The 17152-nt window shown below is 35.1% G+C and overlaps 1 protein-coding gene across 1 annotated transcript in view; it reads left to right on the forward strand.

Moving 5' to 3' along the window:
- EYS (eyes shut homolog) overlaps positions 1-17152 on the forward strand; it is a 703265-nt gene that overhangs the window by 304728 nt on the left and 381385 nt on the right. Inside the window, exon 29 of the mRNA XM_059467250.1 lies at positions 3521-3720. Within this exon, the coding sequence (XP_059323233.1) occupies positions 3521-3720 (200 nt within the window). The remainder of the gene's footprint in view (positions 1-3520; positions 3721-17152) is intronic.

Here is a 17152-nt window from a genome sequence, read left to right on the forward strand (position 1 = left end):
TTCACACTTTTTCCCCACTCCTGTCTCTGATGCTTTTCCTGCACATTTTTGTACACTTCGTAATCACATTGCAGCTGTCCTGGCCTTGGGCTCAGCCACACCCCACACGTGGTGGGCGGTTGGAACTGGCTGGAACTGGCTGGAACTGGAACTGGCTGTGTCAGCCCCGGCCTCCTCTCACAGAGTGCCCCTGCCACCCTGCAGCCCCCCACCCACTGCAAGCAAAACCTTGCCAAATGAATCTATTTTAACAGCTCTTTTAACCTGAATTATCTCAGTTTCTTGTGTCAAACGAAGCCGTGTGCCAGGCCTGCAGCAGGGTGTTCTGCCTGGGCCGGAGCACAGTGGGGCGGTGAGGCCGGGTGGTGTACGAGACTGAAAGTCCCGTACAATGAGACTTTGAGTACTCTCAGAGGAAACGTAAAATGAAAGTAGGGCTTGAAAAAAAAGAAGAAATCTGAGAGAATAGTCATTAAAAGGAGTACTGGACGTATGTAGAAAGTCCTGAGGAAGGAAACAAGTTGGGGGCCAAAGCTGTTGCTGTTATTGCCCCATGACCTCTCAGTGTTATGACTGCTCAGTGGGCTCTGGAAGTCGCAGCATGTTCTCTCCTTTTTAAATGGAATAATTCTGCTGAGAAATCCAACTCAAAGCTGAAAGTAATTTTGTGCCTTCTGGGAGGAGTTTCATTTTGCTATTATTTTCTTTGTGGTGGCTTATTTTTGGTTGGCTGTTTTTTTGGGTTTTGGGTGCTTTTTTGTGTGTTTGTGGCTTTGGTTCTTTTTTTTTAAACATTTATTGCTAGCAAATTGTTGGTAGAAGTTGCACAAATTCTTAAGAGGTTTACAAATTCTTAAGAGGTTTACTGCTCTGGAAGTCGCAGCATGTTCTCTCCTTTTTAAATGGAATAATTCTGCTGAGAAATCCAACTCAAAGCTGAAAGTAATTTTGTGCCTTCTGGGAGGAGTTTCATTTTGCTATTATTTTCTTTGTGGTGGCTTATTTTTGGTTGGCTGGTTTTTTGGGTTTTGGGTGCTTTTTTGTGTGTTTGTGGCTTTGGTTCTTTTTTTTTTAAACATTTATTGCTAGCAAATTGTTGGTAGAAGTTGCACAAATTCTTAAGAGGTTTACTGTCAGATCAAGATTTTGTCTCTGGAGCTTAAAAATTATGCATTTTTAAATTCCCATTCAAATTAAAGTTACAAATTTAGGAAAGATTGAAAAGACCTCATGAAAATAAGAAGTTACAAATTAAATAGAAATAAGTCGGTAATTGTGACACTCCTATATATCAACAAATTTGTGTTTTGGAAAAGCTAAAATGACCCATCTTTGTGAATGTTATTTTTGTAGTTTTCATTTTTCTTAGTTATTCAGAGGCAATTTTCCTTATCTGATCACTTCTAAGCAAGGAAAGATTAAAATTATATATCATTAGGTTGGGAACTGGGCAGCTGAGGTGACCAAGAAAGTATTTTTCTCCTACTGTACTGAAGAAGAGAGGCAATGTTTCTAGGACTGTGAGTCCCAATTGGTGCTCCAATCTGGCAGCTGTCTGGTTAGGGATCATAGTTAAGATTCAATCTCCTATTATGTAAAGGAAGACAAAATGAAATAACATTGGTGTTTCAATGAAGTTGTCTTCAGATAATCAGGTTAGCTGGGAATGTTCTGCAGAGCCAGCTATTATGATGTCATGCTGTACAATCAGTCTCTGGTGGGATCTAAGTAAGGCAAAACTTGGTAACAGTTGTCTTGCAACTTCAATTTGTCATCTCATGTTCTTGTTCTTTAGACTAAAAAGCATTTGGTGGTAGTGTGGTAGCTCATCAACTTTATTCCAAAGTTATTTGTGGCATTTTTAGCATAGTTCTGCCTTCATGCTGACACAATTTCCTTGCATAAGTTAAGAGCAGGGCAGACTAGCATGTCTCTGGTAATAATGTACTCTGGTTTTTTGCAAGTCTAATGACAAACTTTTAACTGCAGCACATCAGAATGTACTGGAAAGTGATAGGTGTGATTTCTTTCCTACAAACTTTCTGACGCTTATCTTACTGTAAAATCTTAAAACAATACATTTCACAGGAGAAAATAAGAGTTTTGTGTTGTTCAAAACTTGGTACAACTGTGATAGTGTAATGAACCAAAGCTGTGAACTTTGGGCTGAGGTTTGAATTTATCCTTAGTTACTTTGATGATTTCAGTATTTTTTGGAATTTAACTTTTGAATCATAATTAAGTAAAAATTTTATCCATTAATTAATGTAGATTTAATTTATTCTTCTAATGAGAATAAATAAATTTTGGGTCTGTAGTGTGGAATACAAGTGAATACAAATTAAGAAGATTGGACAAGCTAACGGAATAGAAAAAAAATCAGAGAGTTGGAAGTAAAAATTGAGATTTTTTTTTAAACAAAAAACAACACTACTGTCTGCCAAAAAAAAAAAAAAAAAGTAATTAATATAGCAAAAGATTACTTCTAGAACCTAGACACAAATTTGGGCAGTCTGAAGGGCTATCTCCATCTTCCTGTGGGATATATAATTCAATTAGCTTATGTAATGCTCACTAATAAATCATCCTATATACACCCAGCTGGAGAGCTTATAGGTAAATAAGTTGTTTTCTCACAATTCCCCATGGACATCTGCATTTACATTCTGTCAAAGCTACTGTATTACCTGCAGGAAATGTGAGTGCCCTTGGATATCCTTAAAGAATTAAACCTTCTAAAGTTACAGGAGTGTGAAAATAAATTTAAAATACTGGATTTAGCCAGGCTATTTGGGTTGCAGCTGCAAAATACAACTCCTTTGGGATATAGGTAAAAACTAGGTTTCTGTGATCAAGTACAAACACATATTTCTTGCACTGTCTGTTGCACTAACTAAACTCTCCTGTAATTCTGGAGAAATATTAACTTGCTGCTAATTTGTGTGGTTTAAATTTGATGATTTTTACATTAACCTTATCAGAGGAAATTGTTATTATGTGAACACATAAACATGTTTCTATTTGCAATATTAGGCATTAATTGATAATGAGAAAACATTTATCAGGAAATACTGATAAAAGGCTTGTGTGCATTCATTTATGTAAGTAATTCTTTACTCTGTCCATAATTGCCTTACTAATGTGTTTCTTTTACAGCAGTAGGCCCTAATGTAAAAAATTAGAAGGAATAATTGTAAGACTGTGGCTCAAAAACATGCTTGAAAAATTTAATCATGATTGGGATTGGATACTTTTGGTTGTAAGACTGCTTATATAAAGCTATATTTGCATCTCTGCAAGATTAATGAGTAGGAACAAGTATAGTGAGTGTGAGCTGTGATCAAAGCATCTCTATATAGCAAAAAATTGTATCAAATTAGAGACTTCTGTTTATCAGACAATAAAAAAGTCCAATACTTTTTCTAATCTCCAGATTCAGTCTCTTGCACTTGTTGAGCTGAATGAGTAACTAATGTGTTTTAAAGGTGTGTAATCACTGTATTATTATTTCTCTTCTCAGGAATGTGAATCTGCTCCCTGCCTTAATGGAGGTTCTTGTCAAGATGCCACCAATGCATTTGTTTGTGTTTGCCCAAGTGGCTACACTGGCAGGTTTTGTGAAGTGGATGTTGATGTTTGCAGAGAGTCCACACTGAGCTCAGTTCTTTGCTACAATGGAGGTGTATGTGTTGATGGACCTGGAAGAAGCTTTCATTGCAGGTTAGTATGAATGCTGTCATATAATTGCTTAAATTAATACACATTGACTTGTTAATATTTCAGGGCAGTACTGATACCATGTGCTCTATATGAACTCAAAGGGATTTAGTGTTCAATCTAGTGGTCAAAAATATTGTTATCTTAAACTATTCATTGCTTAACATCAGACTCTTATTTCTGAAAAGTTATCTTCTAGTGCTTTTCAGAATCATGTGTGAAAATGTCTAACATAAAGTGACCCTAAAATATTTAAAATTATTATATTATTGTTATGTATGTACTCATGTGTGATGGTGGTCACAAGGGTTTTCAGGTGAAGAGAAACAAGAATGTTGATTCCATAATCAGAAGGCTTGTTTTATTATTTTATGATATATATATAACATTATAACTATACTAAAAACAGATAGAAGGAAAAGTTCTCAGAAGGCTGGCTAAGCTAAGAATAGAAAAGAATGAATAACAAAGGTCTGTGTCCCGGCAGAGAGTGAGACCCAGCTCTGCTGTGAGTGGTCAGTAAATCCAAACATCCACAGGACACCAATCACGGATCCACCTGTTGCATTCCACAGCAGCAGATAACCATTGTTTACATTTGTTGCTGAAACTTCTCAGCTTCAGCAGGAAAAAATCCTAAGAAAGGATTTTAATAAAAAGATGTCTGTGACACTCGTATGTTTGAAACTCAAAGGGAAAATGAACTTGGAATCAAATTTAGATGAAAGGTAATTTACATGCCATGTGTGCACAGACACATATCCAAAACAACGTCCTAAGATCCATCATCATTATTCTCCAGCTGTTAGACTTCTGCCTAAAAGCATGTAGTTTTATACCTTATATACTTGTAATATAGTTTTAAAATTAGGCTACTTTATAAACTGTTTATATTACTATGTCAAATCTTTAGATCTAAGTCCCTTTTCAATTGCTACATTTGTAGAAATATTAAATACTAAGAACTTATTTTATAAACATTCTTAAGAGAGAAACTAGATATCTACTGCTATAAATTTAAATATTCTAGATCCCTCCGAGTACCTTACTCGAGTGAATCAACTGCAGCACTCACCTTGGTTTCATAGGCAAACTGGCTGACCATGCCCTTAATCCCCCAATCTATGTCATTGATGAAGATATTAAATAGTGTTTATATCCTGACAACTCAAAAAATATTATTACTTAGCTTAGACCTTTCAATACGTCCTAAAGTAATTCACACTCTCTTGATTCTGCAATGGGCTACTACCTGCACAAAGACTTCTCTTGGGACTCCGATGCCTCGTAACCTGTTTTGCTCATTATTGTTTGATGGCCATTTTGAAAATTCAATCCTGTGCATTCTCTTGTTTCTTCTTTTCTAGCTCATTTTCACTCTAGGCTCCTTTTTTCAAGCTTAAGTACTGCAGCACCCTTTCATCTTTCATAGACGAATCCTCTGAATTAAATTATTTATATTTCTTACCTCTTCTACATGAGATTTTACACCAAACGTTGTAAGAATATTTACCTTGTACTTGCTTCTGAGTCCAGCATTAACCATCAGGAGGACTTCATGGAACCAGATTCAGGGAACTTGAAAGGAATTATAATCATAATTTTTAGTGCTGCCAATATTACAAAGGTTTCATGAATGTTATAATAGTACAGTAAGGTAGGTTGATGTAAGATATGGTTGTGATCCCACAACAAGAAGCGACATATTTGATATAAGTCTCCTCTGAGGGGGTCCAGGGAAAGGACTTTTTTCAGCTGATTTCCTTTCCTATATTGATATGCTTTAGAAAACAGATATTATTCCCTTTCTTCATTAGGTGCTACAATTCCAAATACTGTCTACAAATAGAAGTAAGAAACACAAAAAGATCATAAAGCCAGGTTTGCTACTGAATGTTACAGTATGTGCTCTGAATGTTACAGTATGAACCCTACTCCTTTTGTATCCTTCCATTCACGTGTTCTAAGCAGTCTGAACAATGCTCATGTACAAACTGGAGGATAGGAGTTATATGGAGGATAGAAAAATGAAATTGAGGGGGAAAAAAAGGATGGGATAAATATCTCCTACTCTAGCAAAACAACACAAAAATTCAAATAAATAATGAGTCTTAATGCCTGTTACACACTGTGGAATGGGCAGCAAAAGGACTTTAATCCAGTATTGCTTAGTCTTCTTGTTTTGGGAATATGTCTTGGGATGTTTCAATTTTGTAGCTAGTAGATCAAAAAACAGGAGGTAGAGAAAATGGTCCAGTAATGGGCAAGTGTCAGGCTGCCTTAACTGTAAGCACCACTGCCAGCTTCATCTAGGATGTATGTGATATTTTACTCAGTAGTGCCATGAACACTTCAACTTTCCTTGAATTATGCGTGAATCAATTACATGAGCAACCCTACAGGCTTCACATGAAATTAATATGAAAAATACCCTTTGAGATAGTTCTTGAGTTGTGTGTTATCTGAAATATCTTTCTGTCTTCAAACCCCTGGTATAAACATAAAACAACTCATTGGAAATGAGAGGGATGCTGGGAGTTGTAATTCAGTTCTATCCTGGGCAGATTGCCACTGAATCAGTGCTTCAGGAAACAGATTACCATCTGAAAGGATGCCCACCTACCTTCCTTTGTATTTCAGTCTTCTCAATTAGAAGTGCTGGCTGCCACAACAATAAACGCTATATCAATCAGCAAATTAATAATAAAGATAGCATTGGGCTCAGGGGGCCTTTCAGAAGACAATTCAATCCAATATTCATATGATTGATATAATGAATACATAATAGGGATTCCAAAGCCTTTTCATGGAATGTTCCAAGTATTCTGGGAAAGAGAAATTGTTTACATAAAATACTCTGAAATTTGTCATTGTATTTAATCCACAGGTAGCTCATCTCCACTTTTGCATCTTTTGGTCCCAGACCATTCCATTTGTTTAACTTGGGATTTCAAAATGTAAGCATAATAATGAGAAAAAATATTCTTCCTTCCCCTCTAATTCTTGCATTGGCCTTTTTCAAATGTTCATTTCAAGTTCTTCCTGGCGATTAGGTTCAGAAGTCAAATTGTCTTGGAAGGATTATGTGTGTAGTGCTTTCAGCCTGATCAGGTGAAAATACTGTCAACAGTCCTATGACAGGTCTTGCCCTAGGTTATGTTCTTGAATATTATAGCTTCATTGTACTTTTCCAGCATTTTATAGAACACATGTGGTTTTTAAATGTGGGTTTTTTTAAGGGAAAATGAGGAACTTTTGATGTCATTCTTTCTTTTTCAATCATTTTTTCATAATTAATTATGATTGTTATAATTTAATGTATTTATTGTTTGTGGGTCTGAGAGATGTGTAGTACCACAAGTAAGTTTGACCCTATCTTTTGATTCACAAAGTAGGACTGGTGCTTTTTAAATCCATTTTTTTTATTATATTTGACAACAATTTTTTTTCAGAACTGAAGCTTTTTTGATAGCATCTTTACAAGATTATTTTATACTCAAGACAGGTTAGCATGAATATTTGATCAACAGAACTAATGATCAAAAAATGCCAAGATTTTTCTTCCTTCAGATCATGAGATCTTAGAAAAAAGTCTAAAATAAGAATGTTTTTCTACATTTCTTCCAAATAAAGTGCAATTGTTTTTAAATGTTCATTAAGATATCCACCTCTCTATTCTTTTATTCTACTGATAAGGAAGCAGAGTTTAGATTTTAGAGCATCTTATTTCAAGTACCTATCTGTTCTAATTTTCTTGATCTGTTTGAGCAAGGAGCAGCAGTCCTCATAATTAGCTAGGACTTCTACAGGGATCTAGGAAAGCGATTAAAACAATTCAAGCATGGAGAGGCTGTATGAGCAAAAAACTAGAGTCTGGAAGACATATTATTCTGTGGCTGTGGTATGCAGACAGCATAGAAGATAAGAAATGGTAATGTAGAACAGTTTGTCTTAGAGCTTGTAGAAGATATACAATATACTACTAGTGTGAAGCAAACAATTGTGGGGCAACCCTAGAAGTGTAGTCTTGTAGGGCAACCTAGGCAACTGTATCAAAAAATTTTTTTTCAGAATCAAACTTGTTAAGGATTTGTTAAGTAGGATTTTGATAATTTTTGAGCAGAAATGTGATTTATCAGTACTGTACATTTAGTCTTTTACCTCAAAGGAAATAGAGCTATTCTTGGATTTGTTTATGTCAATTGTACGTCCAGGCAGTGTACAAAAGTTCTCCTGTATTTCAAAAGGCTTAACATGGGGAACATGTACACAGCTGTGTGCCCCTAACAACTCAAAAAAGTGACTTAATAGTAAAGTATTTGCTTTGTACACCTTACTCAGGTCTTGTATGCTGGGTAAGAGAAAAAACATTCTTCTGATGGAAGATCGCTAATTGAAAAGCTTCATTTCATTTAGATGGTGGAAGACAGCTTGCAAGACCAAAGTGGAAGAATACATATTACACAGCACTATGCTGTGGGCACTCATCCCCATACAGGCTACCAATTGTTGGTGTTGGTGCTTGGCACCAATCTGCTTGTCACCGTCCGTTTACCATCTTACAACACTGACTCCTTTTCTCTTCCTTCTGCACAGCCAGCTGACTCCTTCCTGTCCTTTGCACAACCACCTAACCCTTACTCCTCACAGCCCAGCCAAAAATCTCCAGCTCTTGATCAGCTAGCCTGCTCTTTTATAACACCCATCCTTAATGGACATAGCTGTGACCTATTAAGGGTAGGCCTGTCCCTACTCTTTGATAATTAGTACAGTTGCAACTCTCCAGGGGTAAGATTGCTTTCAGCACTATCTCGATTCTCCTGCAATCCATCCTCCCACACTATGCCTCTAAGTTCCTCAGCATGCTGAAATAAATGTAAGAAGCAAGATATTTTTTAATATGGAAGAAGCAACTTCGCTGGACCATTAGAATCTCTTAAAATTGGCAAATCGTAAAACAATAGGTTCTCACATTTGTATGAGCTGTGAATATATATGCAGTACACTCTGTTTCATCTATAACAGATGCCTCTCCATTTATATGTAGATAACAAGATGGATTTAGCTGATTTCATAATTGACTGCCTCTTTCTTTAAACTTAGTGAAGCATGAATATTTTAGTTTTTGCATTGTGTGTATGTATTAGGTTACATGAAAATCAAATAAAGTGTGTATGGATTCAGTCGAAGAACCATACAGCCCTGTATGCTATTTCCAGCAGTGTCCATAAGGGGATCTCCAGGAAAAAAATGAAATGTGCACATGTTATTTGTCCTCCAGTACTTTCTTATGTTCTTTCAAATGGGGGTTTTCCTGAGCCTGTTTTGATTTGTTCAGTAAAAGTCAGTGAGTGTCTACTTGCACCATTTTCCCTTGAACATATATAAACGTTTCCTCTGAGGAGGGGGCTTTGACTAGGCAATCTCCACAAATCTCTGCCCATATCAGCTCTTCTATGCCAATATAGTAAAGCAAACAGACCCACAGGTCTCATCTGTTGCATGGAAAAATATCTCCCTTTTTTAAAATGATAACCACTGCTGCTGCCAGCTTTATCCCATATCTAGTGTGGAAAAGGGGAATGAAAAGCAGATTCCAAGCTAAGCTTTCCTTGGTTTTTTGGGCCACTGACACATTGCTCTATGCTTCTTCCTTTATAGGGTAAAGGTTTCTTGTGTTCTCAGTCCCTCCTCCTACAGAAGCCATCACAAACTTTTAGCCATCCTTGTTGCCCTTTTCCAACACTCTTTAATTACTATTGTTCCTTTACTAACACAACAGGACAAGAAGTACACACATTATCCAGGCTGAGGGCCACCTGTGATTTATACAATGGCATGGTTTTTTCTCCTTCTCTATTCCTCCCATAACAACTGCAACTAACTTTTCACTGGTGCTGTGAGGAAAGGGAATATAGGTGTTTCAGTATTACTAGCTGGCTGATCACTAAAATCTAGTTTTCATAGAGAATAATTAGGCAAATTTAGCATGCTATGCATGTCTATACTATTGTATGTATCATTATTTTACATATGTGTATATGTGTATATATATATACAAAATGCATATAAATATGTGTATACATTAGTTTTCAGTATATCACACTTTTATTTAATCAAAATCTCATTCTTACCATCAGATAAATGAGGATGGGAAATTATTTTAATCATAATTAATAGTTGTTTATCCATTTTATAATGACAAAGGATGGTGTCTTCATGTGAAAAATACTAGCCCTAACACCATCAAATGAAATAGTATAATAAAAATGCACATTGTGTCCTGTATTTTTCTTACTTACATGACAAGAATATAAGGGAAAAAAGAACAAATCCATCATAGTCTTTATTTGATAGCTGCTAATATAAAAAATTACTTTAATAAACTGCATTTAATAACTATTAACATGCTCCTACACTTTGAACCATAAACAGAACTGTAATCTAAAGAAGGTTAACATGTAATTAAAAAAGCAAATAGTTCTCTACGTAAATTTTTTTTTTAATTTCTTTAGAAATATCTTTGAGAAGAATATTGAATTTATATGTTGCTCTTTTTGTATGATGATTTCAGGAAGGGTAAAGGAATCTAAGAAGGCGACAGGTCTATTCTAGAGGGCTTGTGCCTGTATTAGCAAATTAACCAGAAGGTCAAGATCACAGGATTTGGAATAAGCATGTAAACCTAACAGATAATGTATTGGAAGGTGCTTAATGTGTACAATATACCTGATGGAATACCTGTCTCCCAGAGCTTCTGGGCAAAGGTAGATGAATATTTTCATTCTGTCACTCAAGTGGATGATATGTTTTGATATTCAAACATATCAAACAATTTTAAATACCCACTGTGATATTAAATAAGGAAAGGGAAATTATAAAATTGAAAATGACTAGAAGTTGTAAAAATGGAGCATGAAGAAAGGCAAGGCATTAAGACACATATGTCAAACATGACTATATGTATTTATTTTAATAAATGCATGCTCTTTTTTCATCTTTTACCAGTGATATTTACAATGGCAGCAGCTAATCTAGTTAAAATTACCCACTCTCCTTATCACTTTACTGCTCTAAAATTCAACAGTAAAGTGCAATCTGCTAGAGAATTAGCACTGTCTACAAAAATGCAGACAGCAGTGTCTGGAAATGAGGCACTAAAATCTAGTAGGAATAAGAACACACCCAAAAGCAAAACACAAATCTAATACAAATCACCCATCTGTCCAGTCCCAGAATAAAACCGTTTTAAATCTTACATCTGAATAGTTATTGCCGATTGTTATGTTCTATTTTTTAAGCAAACCTTTTAAAAATTCATTGCCTTAAAAGACACAGGATGCCTCTACCCCATGTATGTATTGGTTTGGGGTTTTGGCTTTGTTTTTATAGCTAAGTTGTTTTGTGATTTTATGATATGGAAGCCAAATAAAAATAGTTAGTGGGAATCACATTCACATCCTCATTATACAAGGGACTGAGCAGGTGGGAATGTACCTGTAACAGAACATTTCATTTTTTTCTAGTTATACACAGAGAATATTTAATTCAAACTTACCCAAAACATGAATGCCTAAGTAAAATCAAAGACCTAGAAAAAGATTTAAAATTTCACAGTGCTTTACAATATATTATGCTGCTTATTAATTCAGCATACCATGTGAAAGACTAAAGCATGTTACACAAGTGGTTCAAAGACATGTCACTATTGATATTTTTGCTGTTAATCTTTAAAACTTTGTGATATTTGTGGCATTCTTTTTTTCTTTCTAAAATGTATATTCTAAGCACACGTACAAAAATGACAAATATACTGCTAAGAGTTAACTGACTGAGCATTTTATGGTGACTGTTTAAAAAAGCAGCAATAAACCTATCAGAATTTACATCTCTTAAAAATAAGATTACTGTACTTGGTTACATTATATTAACAAGTCATATAATATGACAGTTGACAATGTTTAATATGTTATTGCTTAAAATCCCTTATTTACTGTATTGCAGAGTTCAAAGCTACTGGCATTTTAGAAATATAAGAAATTTACTACCTTGAGTAAATTGTATCTTGAGTGACAGCCCTCCATTTGAAAAAGAAAAAGGGCTGTGCTTCATGTGAGGTCTGCTAACTCAGACTACAAGACAACAGTTTACTGTAGAATCCTTGAGGGTATTTTTTAATAATTAGATAGATATGGTCACTTTTTACAATAAAAATTGTTACAAAAAATATTAAAAACAATGAAAAATATTACTCCTTATTTTAAGACCAAGATAGAAGTATTACCATTTCAACTAGTCTGTATAAAAAAGGCTTCTTCTACACTTGTCCATTGACCTTGGTAGCACAAAAACTTTTAAAGCCTGTCTATTTCAGGTCATTGCTTAAAACAACAGAATTTCTGCAGATTTTATTTAATGGATTGAAGATTGATTCTGATTTTGCTTTTTAAAGTGCATTCATTGAAAAAGTTGCAGGGTAGTTTATGCCTATTTAGATTTACTGTAGCCTGCATTTAAAAAGGTGAGAAAATGAAGTAAGTTTGAAAAAATTTAGAGCATATTTTAATTTTTTTCCCTTAAAGAGCAAGCTCCCCTTGTCTTTCAGATGTATAGACTGATGCTTTTAAGAGATGGGCAAAGGCATAGACAAGGGAAAAATAAAGGAAAAAAAGAGGGTATTAGCAAGGTAAATTGGTCATTTTAAAGCCCATAATAATAATAAAAATGCTTTTTTCATCCAAGTTCATAATTTAAACTGGAAATTTCAGAATTTGTCTCCAGGGGAGCCATACAAATTTTTACAAGCACATGTATATGCCAGTATGCATGAATATTTGTAGTTACTACCTTAGAATTTTATTCTATATTTGTGAATAAATATAAATAAGTGCATCTAACTGAGTAACAATACTGGAAGGATACTTTTTACCATAAAAGCCTTTAGTAATTGCAAATACTGTTTATATTTACTGAAATTTACATACATATATATATATATATATATGAGGCATTGTGTTCTATGCCTGAATTCGATACACAATGTAATTGTATTAGAATTTCTCTTAAGTGTCATAAACTGTGTATACTAATGTAACTGGAATTACATATTCTTTCTTTTTATGGATCTACCTGAAATGCTTTGCTGCTTTCTGAAGATTTCACACTGAAAAATCTCAATTTCATTTCTGTAGGACGCAGCTAAAAATCAGTGTTCACCCTGTTTCTATTAATCTGCACTGGTGAATTAGGTGCTTTTCCTGGGAGCTCAACCCAGGGGAATAATCATTTCTCTTCAGAAAACAATGTAGTACACAGTAATAGGTAGTACCAGCTACAGATTTATTTTTTTCTCTGTGTACACCTGAGTTACTTCATGCTAGAGTAACCATAACTTAGGAAGCACTAATGCTAGAAACAAGATTAATAACTTTTGTAAAATAACCTTCCTCAGGGTTTGAGAATTGAAGTAATAGTTTATTTTCATTGTTGATAAAATTTTCAATACTTTTTGTTTAATATTGAAACATAGTTCTCTGTACTCATTATTGTGTTAGAGAATTAGGGAAGAGAAAATGGAACATAGGAACTTTCATTTAGTGTCAGACCTCAGCCTCATTTTGTTCTCTGTTTGATTTCAGAGGAATGCCTAAGGAATTCAGTAGAAAAATACTTTTCTCCCCAACTCTTCATCTACCACCACAAATAGGTCTCACTTTAACTGGTTGGAGGCAGTGATTTCCCTGAAGCATAAGTTCGAGATCCTTCATAAAGGTTATTTTAAAACATTTTTGCATTAAATATGAAAATTTCTGTATCCACTAAATTTCAAAACATTTCTAAGATTTCCCTCACAATTCTACCAATAAAAATTGTTTATCTGTTCATCTCTACTAGTGTTATGTAGGTTGTGAATATTGCTTTATATTTCTCCCTGTTTTGATTTCTTCCAGAACTCAGTTTATCCACAGTGAGTAAAAGTCATTCTGGATAGGGGTCCCTGAAACACTGTTTACTGCATGATTGCAGGTGCTCTGACTTCTTCTCTGTGAGCATTGCAGAATATGTTCTTCATATACTAGGTACTTTGGTTCCTACTAAGTATTCCTATTACTTTATTCATTTTCTCATCAACAATCTTGTCATGGCCTTACAGTAAGAAATTTAATTGCTGTTTTCTCTCAAATAATAAATAAAGAGAACAGAAAGACTTCAGGAAACAGACTCAGCCATCTTTGCTTTCCAAGTAAATGTAGAGGACCAGTTGTAAGTAATTGAAAAGCTATGAAAGTAAGGACCATAAAACATAGTTCTTTACTGCCAGTGTTCTGTTGGAATGAAAATATTTATTTTTTATTCTGAATATTACACTGATTTGGAAAGGGTAATGAAAACTAAAAAAAATAACATATACAGAGGCCCAAAAAAGTGTGAAGAGACTGTGGTCATCAGCAATTCTTTGACTATGTTTGATTATTTTCTTCACCAGCAAACAGTTGTCTCCTATTTTTATTTCTTCCATCCATTTTGTGATGTTTGATCCAAGGTTCAGAAAATGTAAAGGTGCAATTGTAAGGTGCAAGCCAATTTTCTATCCCACTCTTACTTGCATGCTGGTAAAAACATTTATTCTGCATTATGTTTTGTAAATCTCTCAACAGTTTCAAATATCTGTAGCTAGCTAGATTAAGAAATTAAGATGGCACTCTAGGCACTACATTGGCAATGCAAGCAGTAAAGTTAGCTTAGAATGGTAAACTTTTAAAAAAAAAGTATGCTATAAACCTCGCTATAAACCCATAATGCCTTAGTTGTATCATTGTAATACATTGTCTGGAGAGGTTACAGGCACTGGGGAAAAATGAGAAGCACCTGTTTTTCACTCTAAGTCTTGCCATGTTTGGCAAACAAAAAACAGTTTGAACTGAGAAATTAAATTTATATCTTACTGGTGAGTAATCTCAACAATTTACAGGCTTGTTTCCTGAAATTCTTTTCAATACGAAGGCTACCAGATGTGGTACATTAGGCACTGTTGAGAATTTTTCTGGTACAATATGGTTGAATGACAAAAGAGAAATTAGATAGTCGGGAAAATCAGACAGTGGAAGAAATTCTATGAATGCCAGTATTTGGAACAAATATTGTTTTCACTTGTTTTGAAGAAATGTAAACTTTCCTTTTTTATTAAAAAAAAAATTATTTAAAATCTTAATTAAATGGACAAACTGTCTCATACATGCATGTGCTGAAAGACATGCCAGAGGTGAAGACCACATTGGATCAACAGAGATCTGTGGTTGGAACTCAGGAAAAGTAAAAGGATAGTTTGTGACCTTTTGTGACCTTTAGAATTAGGGGCAGGCAACTCAGGAAAACTTACAAGGATGTGTACCTGGTTTAGTTAAAAGCGTCCCTGTCCATGGCAGTTGGAACTAAATGATCTTCAGTGTTCCCTTCCAACGCAAACCATTCTCTGATTTTCTATGCTGTGAGGTTATGCAGGTAGAAAATTGGAAGCACCAAAGCTCAAGTAAAACTTAATCTTCCAAGTCGCATAAAAAAATATTTGTATAAATACATTACCAACAAAAGGAAGGATGAGGAGAATCTTCATACATTATTGGACATGAGATGGGAAACAGTGGAAACCGAGGCACACAGAGCTGAGGTACTTGATGCCTTCTTTGCCTTACTCTTAAACATTAGCTGCAGTTGTTATGGGAACCAATTGCCTGGAGAAAAAGGACCTGGGGGTGCTGGTTGATGGCCAGCTGCACACGAGCCAGCAGTGTGCCCAGGTGACCCAGAAGGCCAACGGCATCCTGACTTGTATCAGAAACAGCATGGCCAGCAGGACTGGGGAAGGGGCCATTGCCTCTGGTGAGGTTGCACCTTAAATTCTGTGTTCAGTTTTAGGCCCCTGATGATAAAAAAGACAGTGAAGTGCTGGAGCCTGTCCAAAGAAGTTGGAAAAAGGGTCTAGACAGTAAGTCCAATGAGGAGCAGCTGAGGAGCTCATAATTGTTAAATGCCCCTAATTAACTTTCTGTCCTTTATATGTTTGAAAATGGGTTCCAAGAAGTCTTGCCCATGACCTTTCCAGGGACAGAGATAAAGATAATTGGCCTATAGTGTGCAGTCTTCCATTCCGCTTTTTCTTCTTAAAGGTAAACATAGGATTAATCTTCTTCCAGCTAATAAATCACCCAAGGCCACTGACACCTTTAATTTCTATGTTGTTATAAGTACTAAAACAGCCATTATATTTTCCTCTCAAATTATCTTTGTTTTTCTTAACTTACTGAGGGCAGCTGACCACTGATAAAAGCACAAAAGAGAAGTACCTATTTTCATTGCTGATTCCTTCATTTACAATGAAGCAGTTAGGAAACTTCAGGTACACACTTTTTAAAAGTTGACAATCTTTATAAAACATGGTAACAATAACCCTTACACACAAGCATATCAATTGTTCTCTTACAGCAGCTGCACAATTCATCTACCTTTGTCCTATTGGTTAGAGAACAGCAAATGAAGGCAATCCAGATGATCATGGTAATGTGCCTTCTAATGGAAAAGTGTACTTCATCAGTTACTATTTTCTTTGGATACATGAATAAGCCACTGCTTATTCTGCAAGTTTTTGAGTGGTTTTGGTTTTGTTTGTACATTTGGTTTTGCTGGTTTTGTTGATTTTGTTTGCTTGATTGTTTGATTTTTCTCTTACACTTATTTCATGAAATGTTGAATAGATGTGTTTGGAAAGAGGCTGCTCCAAGGTATGTCTTCCAGAAGCACTTGTTCAGTCTTACTGTCTCCTTTTCCATCTCCTGAGTTTTCTCTAGGTTGCCTCCAACAGCTAGTATGCTTAACATTCTAGGTTGTAGAACCTAGAAATGGTTAATTTCCCACACTATAAATCCAGTTGGATCATCTCTAAATATTTTATTACATGCTTTACTTAGATACAGTGGTAAAATCAGTAACATGAGCTTTCTCTATTAGTTCAGTTACAAGCATAGGTATACAGACAGTGAATTGCTATCAGTAGAAGTGATCAAATAATAGCATCATACCACCTTAGTTAATTATCGCTGTTGTAATTGTTATACAATCAAATCGGGAAAAATGGAGTGGTCTGTATAATGTTTTAGTGGCCTCCAATTCACTGTCTTCCCTGAATTTATTCTTTAGAGCTGTGTGAATAGAGTACAATATACCAAACATATGTAGCTAAATTACCATTTGCTGCTGCTAACTCTCTTTTTCCTCTTTGGTTGATGTACAATACAGAAACAAAAGGCCTAAAAGTAAAAATCAATGCTTTCTAATTTTGAGAGCTTTTTGGGCACTAATTTGTGTATGTCACTGACTGATACAGAACAATAGACACCTTTGGGGATAGGATCTAAATAGCTTCCCAGATTGAGTTCTC

This window comes from Ammospiza nelsoni, chromosome 3 (assembly GCF_027579445.1).
Source record: "Ammospiza nelsoni isolate bAmmNel1 chromosome 3, bAmmNel1.pri, whole genome shotgun sequence".
Lineage (NCBI taxonomy): Eukaryota > Metazoa > Chordata > Aves > Passeriformes > Passerellidae > Ammospiza > Ammospiza nelsoni.